Raw genomic sequence first — 10,909 nt, 5'->3', positions numbered from 1 at the left:
GTAACAATCTTTGTTGGTTACCAGGGATGGAAGGGGTGGTGGGGAAATACTAAATAGGCAATAGATAAGTGGTAACTTTGGTGAAGGGTGAGACAGTACACAATACTGGGGAAGCCAGCATAACTTGTACAAGGAAAGGTCATGGAAGCTCCCTAGACACATCCAAACTCCCTGAGGGACTGAATTGCTGGGTGGAGGGCTGTTGGGACCATGGTCTCAGAAAATGTCCTTTTTTTGAGGCGTACAGTGAAGTATTTAAAGCTAAAATGACACGATACTTGGGATTTGCCTTAAAAGACTCTAGCAAAAAAAAAGGGGTTTAGAGATAGGTGAAATAAGTGTGACAAAATGGTGGTATTGAAGCTTGGTGACAGATTTGTGGGGGCTCAGTGTACTCTCTATTTCTGTATATGTTTGGAATTGTTAATAATAAAAGTTAAATATATCTAGTGTCATGGATTGAATTGTGTCCCCCAAAAATGTATGTCAACTTGGTTCGGCCATGACTCCCAGTATTGTGTGATTGTCCACCATTTTGTCATCTGATGTGATTTTCCTATGTGTTGTAAATCCTACCTCTATGATGTTACTGAGGCAAGATTAGAGGCAGTTATGTTAATGAGGCAGAATTCAATCAACAAGATTAGGTTGTGTCTTAAGTCAGTTTCTGTTGAGATATAAAAGAGAGAAGTGAGCGGAGAGACACCTCATACCACCAAGAAACAAGAGCCAGGAGAGTAGCACATCCTTTGGACCCAGGGTCCCTATGCTGAGAAGCTCCTCGACCGGAGAAGATTGATGACGAGGACCTTCCCCAAGAGCCAACAGAGAGAGAAAGTCTTCCCCTGGAGCTGGCACCCTGAATTTGGACTTCTAGCCTCCTAGACTGTGAGAATAAATTTCTCTGTTAAAGCCATCCACTTGTGGTGTTTCTGTTATAGTAGCACTAGATGACTAAGACACCCAGAATATGAGCACTTCCCATCACCCCACTGCTCTCACCCAGGTCCAAACACCTCATAGCTCACCTGGAGTATTGCAAAGGCCTCTTAGCTTGTTTCATTCTTTCTGCCCTTGCTCTCCTTCAGTCTAATCACAGGGCAGCCAGAGTGAGTCTATAAAATGTTGAGCAGATCTTGGCCCCCCTCTACTCAAAAACGTCCAATGGCTTCCCCTCTTACTTCGGAAGGGCTGAAGTCCCTGGTGAGGCCCTGTGTGAGCTGTGACCCTGTGCCCACATCACCTGCACCCCCTCCCTTACTCACTCCACTTCAGCCTCACTGGCCTCCTTGCAAGACCTGGAACCTGCCTTCAGCCCTTTGCACCTTCTGTTCCCTCTGCTTAACATGCTCTTCTCCCAGGTGTTGGCCTTCTTCTCTCAGATGTCACCTCCTCAGAGGGCCCACCCTGGCCGCCCTCTCTAGATTGCAGCCCCCACTCTTCCTGTTCCTTTTCCTGCTTTATATTTCTCCTTACCACTTATCACTGTCAGACTCACCACATACATTACTTATTCATCTCACTGATGGTTTGTCTTCCACGAAGAAGATAAGTCCCACAAGAGGAGGGGGTCTTTGTCTACCGTGTTCACCGCACCTAAAGCATTTTCTAGCAGAGTAGGAAATTAATAAATACTTGTGGGTGAGTGAACGAATGAGAGGGAATGAAGACAGTGACTATAGGCAACTTTTTCAAGGTAATAAACCCAAACCAAACCCATTGCCATCATGTCGATTCCAACTCGTAGCAACCCTATAGGACAGACTAGAACTGCCCCATGGGGTTTCCAAGGAGTGGCTGGTGGATTTGAACTGCCAACCTTTTGGTTAGCAGCTGAGCTCTTAACCACTGCGCCACCAGGGCTCCAAGGTAATAAAGGGGAGTAGAAAAATGGGTGGCAGTGGGAGGGGGACGTGGGGGGAAAAGGAGAAACGTGTATGTAAGTATTTACCAAAAACCAAACCCGCAATACCAACTCATAGCGACTCTATAGGACAGAGTAGCAGTGCCCCATAGAGTTTCCAAGGAGCACCTGGCGGATTCAAACCGCTGACCTTTTGGTGGGCAGCCGAGCTCTAAACCAGTGCACGGCCAGGGCTCCATATAAATATTTAGACGGCAGGTATTAGAGCGTGTTTGTATGCATCTCCAGCAGAGAGGAGATAGCTCGGCAGCAAAGACCTTGAGAAGGAGAGAGGGAGGGACTCGGTGCAGGGGGTCTTCGTGTGGAGGGCTGCATGCGGACACAGGAAGGTTGACAAGTGGTGGGAGGTGTGGAAGTTCCCTTTGGATTGCTGCTCTTTTCTCCGTGAAATAAGACTCAGGATCATCAGCTGAGTAGAGAGAAGGCGTGGAAGCAGAATGCAGCTGTGTTCTCTGGGAGAGGGGGGAATGGATTGATAAGCAGTGGGAAACAGTGAGACGCTCTACATGAGGAAGTGATTACAGTCATAAACCATGGCTTCTGGGCTGGGTGAAAGGCGAGCGAGGGCATGGCGGGCTGGGGTGGGGCAGAACGGACACTAGAAGAAGGGTAGAGTCAGGGATTTGCAGGGTGGTGGAAAAGTGTCAGGGTCTGGAGGGCCACGGTGCCAGAGAGCGGAGTTGAAGAACCAGAAGCACAAACAGGAGAAATGGCAGGTGACGATCAGAGAGTGCAGGACTTGAGATTGCCGTTTGGGGGTTGTACAGTCATGGGTCATGACAAGCTCTACGGAGTGCCACAGAGTCCCTGGGTGGTGCAAACAGTTACCGCGCTCAGCTGCTAACCAAAAGGTTGGAGGTTCGCGTCTACCCAGAGGCACCTCAGAAGAAAGGTCTGGTGATCTCCTTGTGAAAAATCAGCCATTGAAAACCCAATGGAGCACAGTTCTACTCTGACACCCATGGGGTCACCGTGACTCAGAATTGACTTGTCGGTGACGGTTTTGTTTTGTTTCCTGGGGGGAGTGCCGAAGGAAGTAGAGAGCCGACGTGAGCTGAGGTGAGGGGAGGTAGCTGTTGGTCCCTCTCTCCCCTCTGGGTATATTTTTCTGTGGTTTGCTTTTAGCATTCCTCATGTTTAAAAAATATATCCCAAGGTGGCATCTGCAGCTCTAGTTATTAATTCTAGCTGTTATATAATATTCCTTTATTGGAATCTACCCCAGCAGGTTTACCTGTAATAGACATAAGGTGCTTAGGTTGAACCATATGAAATTACTGGTATTCGACTATTTTTTATCTGCAAAAACATCCATTTCACTTGCTTTAAATAAGTATTTTCCAAGTCGTTGCTACTCCAGACAGCGTCAGTGAACCGACTTGTACGTGTGTCCGTGTGTGAGAGTGTCTCTAGGACTTGCACCCAGGTTTGGGATTGCAGGACCACACAGTACACACATCTTCAGCTTGATCAGGAGTTGCTAGGTTGCTCTCAAAGAGGTGGTACTGACTTCTGCTCCCACCAGCAACGTAAAAGTCCCTGCAGCCTCATCCATGCTTGGTGCTGTCCGACTGCTAAATCCATGCCAATCTGATGGGTGTGACATTGTTTGGCACGTAGGTGACCACAGTAGTCTCCTACCTGTCTGGCACAGAGTCAGTGCTCCATAAATGCTTGTGCCATAGTGAATAGCAGGCTCTGGAGCCCTTAAACAATGTTGGTGATGATTGACTGAAAGGGATATAGTATTAAGTGAAGCAGGCTTCAAAGCATAAGGTATCACGTGATCCCATAATCTTGACGGTAGAGGTGTAGTACGCACGTTTTGGCGGTACGATTATGAGTGATACTTCTCTTTTGCTTATCTGTGTTTTTTAAAAATATATTTCTACAATAAACATTTAATGCTTTTGTTATTTAAAAAATCCTAGTAAGTTATTTTCATTATTTAAAAGATGTAAAAGATTCCCCATGGGGCATGAGCAATTTCAACTTAATGTCCCGAGCCTCTTGTCAAAGCTGTAATGGATCAAAAATTTCTTAAATAAACAAATTAACCTATTAAGAGGCAGAACAAGGTCACAATTAGGGCATGCCTTCAGATTTTAGGAATTCCTAATGATAACGCTCAAGAGTAATGTCATCTGCTGATGAGATGACCTCACAGATAAGACTGGTTGGAGTAAGTTCCATGGAGGAAAGATGTTGGCAGTGATTTTGTATTGAAGGGTGGGGTGGGCAGAGGGTGTCCTTCTGTCCTCTCATCCTCAAGCACATTTTCTGAAAACTAGTATTTTCTGAATCAGCTTGATACTATGCAACAGTAGTTTTTGACCTTGGCTGCACATTAAAATCATCTGGGCAGCTTTAAAACAATATTGATGCTTTAGTCCCAGCCCCAGAGATCCTGATTTTATTCTTCTGGGGTGGGTCAGTAAATGAATAATTTCTTTTATAGGGATCAGCACAAAGTTGGTTCCTATGAGGTGGAGGTTAAAGATATCCCAAATGTCCAACTTTTTCACTCTGCTGTCCCACTCCATCATCTGTGACATCAACTACTCCCCCTCCCCTCAGTACTCTCCCTCCTGTCTTTGGCTTCCATAATTCTCTGCAAGCTCTCACAAAACTCATGAACAGTATCAAGGAAATGGCTCACGAGGTTTTGGAAGGTGGCAAGTCCCAAATCTGTGGGTCAAGCGTAGGCTTCTCCTGACTCGTGATGCAGGGGCTAATGAACACAAATCAGCAGGCCTGACGACAGGCTGCTGGCTCACGAGGCTGCGGAAGCTGTTGAATCAGGTCAGATGATAGGCTGTTAGCCCACGGGGCTGCGGAAGCTGGTGAATCCCAGAATCGGCAGGTCAGACCGCAGGCCACTGGTTCAAGTCCCAAGAACTGGAGGTCAGACAATGACCAGCTGTACACAGGATCCAGATGCATAGAGAGAGAGAGCCCTACCAGAGTATCCACATATATCCATTGGATGCAAGCCACACCCCAGGAAAGGGTGTAACTTGAATAAGGGTGGGACTTGAGTCATGCCCTCCTACAAGGCTGTGACTCAAGATACATCCCACACTAATCTTGCCTCACTAACATATAAAGGTTAGGATTTACAACATATAAAGTGGAGTATAATTAGGATAATTACATCAGATCACAAAACGGAGGACAGCCACACAATACTGGGAATCATGGCCTAGCCAAGCCAACACACACCACCACCCATGATGCTGTGTTAGAGTTCCATGTACCTTGTTTGCATGGTTCCACCCAGTCATTGTGTGGAAGTCACAAAGACTATGACTACAAGGGCACTGTTAAGTAATTCACTGCACCACAGTCAGGCATTGCATTGACAATTAAACCAAACCAACCAACCAAACAAAAAACACAGCAACTCTCCAGCTGAGTCTCATTTGCAGCCAGAGTTGGGAAATTGAGATCCATTGCTGTCCAACAAGGGTCTGCAAACTCTTTCTGTAAAGGGTCAGATAGTGAATATTTTGGGCTTCGTGGGCCTTATAGGTCCCTGTTGCAACCTTTCTGCCACTGTAGCATGAAAGGCACCATACACAGTGTATGAACAAATGTGCATGACTGTGTTCAAATAAAACTTTATGAAAAAGGTAGCGGGCTGGATTTGATCAAAGCTGTAATTTACTGACCCCGGCTATACCAGTTGCCATCAAGTTGACGCCAACTCATGGCGACCCCATGAGTCTCAGAGTAGAACTGTGCTCCGTAGAGTTTTCAATGGCTGATTTTTAAGAAGTGGATTGGCAGGCATTTCTTCTGAGGTACCTCTGAGTGGACTCGACTCTCCAACCTTTCAGTTATCAGTCGAGCGCGTTAATCATTTCTACCACCCAGAGACTCCATTCCTGCTGTAGAACATACAAAAATATTAGTTTCCTGCTTTGCTATAATAACGGTAAAGCTTGAGTAGAAAACTATGATGTTGTATGATACAATGAAAAGAATGCAGGATTTGAAGGAATTAGAAGGCCTGGGTTCAAAGCCTCACTCTTTAAGTTGTCTGTGTAATCTTAGAGAAGTCACTTAACCTCTCGGATCCTTGTTTTATGCCTCTGTACAGTGGGGACAAAAAGAATGTATACTAACAGGGGGGTTATGAGGAGCAAATAGTGTAATGCATGTGAAAGTGCTTCATAAACTGAAAACGCTAAGCACGTATTCCTTGTTCTCACAAATTGCTTGTTGCTCAGCATCTTGTAGATCCACGTGTAATACACATTAAATATTTAAAAGTCAAGCCAGTTAGAAAATTTGAATTTAAATGTAATATAAACATGAAGACGGAGAAAAACGAGTTATACATGATGCATTTTTGCTTTCCTAGGCCAACAAAAGTGACTTCAAATTAGGGAAAAACTGCCTTTAAAAGAAGATAGTATAAGTCTACATTTTTCCAAAGTAGAGTTTTCCGAGGAAGAATCTGTCTTCATCGTGGTTGTGAAATTTTACAGCCGTAATGTGTTCGCGGGGAAGCTAAGGCAGGAGGAAGCGTGGAGAGATGCAAGTAGCCGTTGAAAGCACCGAGGTCTGAAGAAAAGGCATCCTAGTGGCAGCACGGGGCGCCTCTGTGACCTTCCAGGAAGCATTTTCAGTGGGGACAGGAACAGAAGCCAAAGGCAGGCAGCCAGACGGCACTGGGCGGAGAGGAAGTCAAGGCATTTGGCCAGATGGCTCTTTCTACAGGTTTGACAGAAAAGAGAAAGATAGGGCGGAGCTCAGAAGGGCATCAGCGTTCTGTAGAAGATATCTCCAAGCGGGGGAGGACGCACATGTGTGGGGACAGGAGCCCAGCCCAGCAGGGTGGGGTCCACAGTGAGGGAGCCAGCCCAGGGGAAGGCGAGGAGCAGGAACTGAGAATGGGTGTGGAAACATGTCCTGGGATGGGGAAGGTGGCCATATCCCTGGGCAGTGGAGGCTAGGCTACTGTTGAGAAACAGTGGGGAGGGAGACTTGCAAAGAAAGCCTGGCAGATGTGAATAGTGGATAGGAGGCTGGCAAGAGGCAGTCATGAGACTGAGTCAGCATGGGCAGGCAGCCTTCTCTAGTAAACCAAACCAGTTGCTGTTGAGCGGGTTTCCACTCGTGGGTGTTGCAGACTAGAACAGGGTTTTCAAGTCTGTGACCTTTCCGAAGCAGATCGCCAGGACTTTCTTCCAAGGCTCATCTAGGTGGGTTTGAATGGCAAACCTTTCGCTAAAACTGTTAGTGCCACCCAGAGACTCCTCCAGAATAGGGTAGGTTAAAGCAAGCCTGCCCCTGCTCCCGAGCAGTGATGAAAAGGTGACAAGAGGTAGGCAGGATAGCTAGTAGATGAAAAGTCACCTCCTCCTGGAAGCCCACCTTGACCACCTCCCTTCCCTTCAAATCTGGATTAGATAACCATGCTGAGCTCCCAGAGCCGTCTGTACTTCCTGATTGTGAAATTTATCGCCATGATGAACGGGCCTGTTTCCCTGACTGTCTCATCTGTATCTCCACTCGACAGCTGTATCTTCCCTGCCTGTCTTTATATCTGCAGCACCCAGCACAAAACCTGGCACACATAGCACATAATAGATTCTCATTAATAGTGTGTTAAATTGAGTACAGATTAGCTGTCTGGGGATCTAAAGCGTTGAGAACTGGTTGTAAATGATGCCCCTCAGCTTCTCTCTCGTTTAAACCTTGTCACTGTAGGTGGAAATTCTGAATTTTCTAAAGGACTTCAGCCCTCTCCGTGTCCACAAAATCCAGAATGGCTGCAAATGGTAATGACTGTTCTTCCTTTGTTTTCTTTGGGAAGCAACTGCTTTCCTCTTTCTCGGTTTTGCTGATGCACTGATGTTGCAGCCTAGCCCAACAACTCCCGAGTCCACACCCTCTGATTTGGCAAAGTGACGCTTGGGAAACCCCCTTTCCGTATTTAACCCTCTGACTCGGCAGCTAACACTGTCTGGTCAATACAACCCTGGATTAGAAGTCCTGAGACTGAGGTTTATTTTTGGTTCGGGTCCTGCTCTGTCCTCTCTTTGGGTGAGTTACCACATCTCCCTCTGCCTTTGCTGCCCCTGAAAAATGGACTTACCTGTATTTTCCTTTTCTTATTTTCAAGGCAGTAAAAGTGCTTTGAACTTTTGGGGGTAGTAGTGTTAAAGAGCGGGGCATTGGCAGTTCAGTGGTACAATTCTCGCCTTCCATGCGGGAGACCCAGCTTCAATTCCTGGCCAAAGCACCCGCCACCTGTCTGTCAGTGGAGGCTTGCATGCTGCTTATGATGCTGAACAGGTTTCAGCGACGCTATCAGACTAAGACTAGGAAAAAAGGCCTGGTGATCTACTTCCAAAAAATCAGCCAATGAAAAACGGATGGATCACAACGATCCCATTGTACATGGGGTCACCATAGCAGTCAGCTAACAACAACAGTGTTAAAGAAACCCAAAGCTTAAAAAGACTAGACTTAATGGTCTGACGAAGACTGGAGGAACCCCAGAAATCATGGCCCCCAGACTCTCTGTTAGCCCAAAACTAAAACCATTCCCGAGGCCAACTCTTCAAAGATTAGACTGGACTATGGGACATAAAATGATACTTGTGAAGAGTGTGCTTCTTAGCTCAAGTAGATCCATGAGACTAAATGGGCAGCTCCTGTCCGGAGGCGAGATGAGAAGGCAGAGAGGGTCAGGAGCTGGTTGAATGGACACAGAAATCAGGGGTGGAAAGGAGGCGTGCGCTGTCACAGTATAGGGAGAGCAACTAGGGTCACATGGCAATGTGTATATAAATTTTTGTATGAGAGACTAACTTGAATTGCGCAACAATGTAAACAAACAAAAGAAACCCCAAAACTGTAGACACATGTCATGTAGTGACAGCATCCACTCATTCCTTCTGTCCCTGGAGGCCCTGGACATTCTCTCTTACTGCCCAGCCCAATCCCCAGTCTGGCATAATTTTGGCTTGTTGGTGATTTGGAATGGCCCCCCTTCTGCGGTGGCAGAAAAGCGACAGGAGACTTCTTAGGGCTCAGGCCTGGTGGCCTCCCTGCCACTCAGGGCTTTGGAGAACCCTCACAGCAGCCTCCCTTTCCTCTTTAGCTTCGCTTTTGTAGAGCTGGGCTCTGTGCAGAAAGTGGTACTTGCCGTTCAGGAGCTGAATGGAATGCTCTTCCACAAAAGAAAACTGTACATGAATTCAAACAAAAAGCTCCCCAGGAGGAACCCTGGCCTGGCTGACAGTCCCCTGGAGCTGCCGGCATGTCTTCTGCCCTCTTCAGGCTCTGGGTCACTTTGTTTTCATGTTTTGGTGCTTGACCGACTTCACTTTCAGTTTCTCATCCTCCTCAGTTCCAGCTGGTTTGGAGAAGGCAGGGGCTTGGATGAAATTAGGGACCACTCATGACCTTTAACAGTCAGGTGCAAGGTCAGGTGCAGACAACTTTGAATGTTTAAATAAAAGGAAGACTGTATTCTTGACAAGGGCCAAAAAGGTCATTAGGCAATTGCAAGGGAGCTTTTCCCACCTGGGATATTAAATTTCAGGTTTTCACTTGTTTCATGTAGCAAACATTGAGTGTCTATTGTATGCACAGCCTTGTTCTCTGCTGGTATGAGGTGTAAGACAAAGGCGAATAACATCTCGTCCTTCCTGGCAGGAAGACAAATATTGCCAAATCTGAGATGTGGAAAGGGGAAGTCAGAGGTGTAGTGCATGGCGGGGGGCTGCCTGAATGGGCAGAGAAGGGAAGGGCCGTAACTACCAAAACCACACCCAGGAGCCTTCCTCAGGAGAGGTGGGCCTATTCTCAGAAGGTGGAGGGCTGTGTCCACAGCCTGTATTGTTAGAGCTTGACTTGGCTTCGCATACAAGGAAATCTGAACAATGGTGCCTTAAGCAAGTCAGCTATTCGTTTTTCTTTCCAGTGGAAGAAGTCAGGAGGCAGGGAGTCCAAGGTTGGTATGGGGACTCCATGATGTTATCAGGATTCCAGGCAGGAAGAAGGGGAGAGACAAAGGACAGAAGGGGCCAGTGTTCTCTTAAAAAGTGCATTCTTAGAAGCCCCACTGACAATTCTGCCTGCATTTCATTGGACAGGACTGAAACACGTGGCCTTCCTGGAGCATTTGCAAACGAGGCTGAGAAATGTTGTTCTATTAAGCAAGGCACATTGTCGCTAAAATTGGGGCTCTGACAGCAAAGAGGAGTCCTGTGTGGTACAAACGGTTAACACGCTTGGCTGCTAACCAAAAGGTTGGAGGTTCAAGTCCACCCAGAGGCACCTGGGAAGAAAGCCTCAGTGATTTACTTCTGAAATAACAAGACATGGAAAACCCTGTGGAGCACAGTTCTACTCTGACATACATGGGGTTGCCATGATTCGGAATCAACTCAATGGCACCTGGTTGGGCATTAAAAAAAACAACGGAGAAAATACATATTGATAGTTAGCAGCTTCAGTCACAAAGCTGGGGGAACTGCAGATGGGAACCGAGAGGGGGATTGGAATTGCTGGGAGGAGATCTTCAGAAGTGGCTCCTGTTGCTAGTTCCAAAATGGTTCCCTTCCTTCCTCATTAAGAACCTTAGCTCTTTGGAAGGGCAAGCTGTCAGATTATACTATTTTTGTTTCTTTCCTTTTTTTGAGATAAAACTGGTTTTATATAATATTACAAAATGAAACAAACTCAGTGGATGTAGCCATGATTGTTTTACTTGATATTGTAGCAGTTTAAAAATATAACCGGGCCAGGGAAACCTCAATCCATTCCTCAAATAAAATAAGAAAAAATGTGCAGGCATATTAAAAATTTGCTGAGGTTTTTCATTCTGGTTTTAAAATGGGTGTTAAAAAGCTTACTGGGACCTCTTACGGTATCTGACAAACTTAGAACGTGGCCTTAGGAAGCCCCCTTTCGGAAAAAATCCCTGAGGAAATTTAGGCCACCTATAATTTTTCTCCTAAAATT

The 10,909-nt window shown here is 46.4% G+C and overlaps 1 protein-coding gene across 1 annotated transcript in view; it reads left to right on the top strand.

Moving 5' to 3' along the window:
- The window catches only part of TDRD10 (tudor domain containing 10), a 69,363-nt gene that overhangs the window by 32,049 nt on the left and 26,405 nt on the right, over positions 1 to 10,909 (top strand). The window contains 2 exon segments of the mRNA XM_004391315.1: positions 7,643 to 7,713; positions 9,042 to 9,198. Coding sequence (XP_004391372.1) covers positions 7,643 to 7,713; positions 9,042 to 9,198 — 228 coding nt within the window.

Source organism: Trichechus manatus, unplaced genomic scaffold (assembly GCF_000243295.1).
Source record: "Trichechus manatus latirostris isolate Lorelei unplaced genomic scaffold, TriManLat1.0 scaffold00213, whole genome shotgun sequence".
Taxonomy (NCBI): Eukaryota; Metazoa; Chordata; class Mammalia; order Sirenia; family Trichechidae; genus Trichechus; species Trichechus manatus.
The sequence above is the reverse complement of the archived record's forward strand: the minus strand, read 5'-3'. Positions and strand labels throughout refer to the sequence as shown.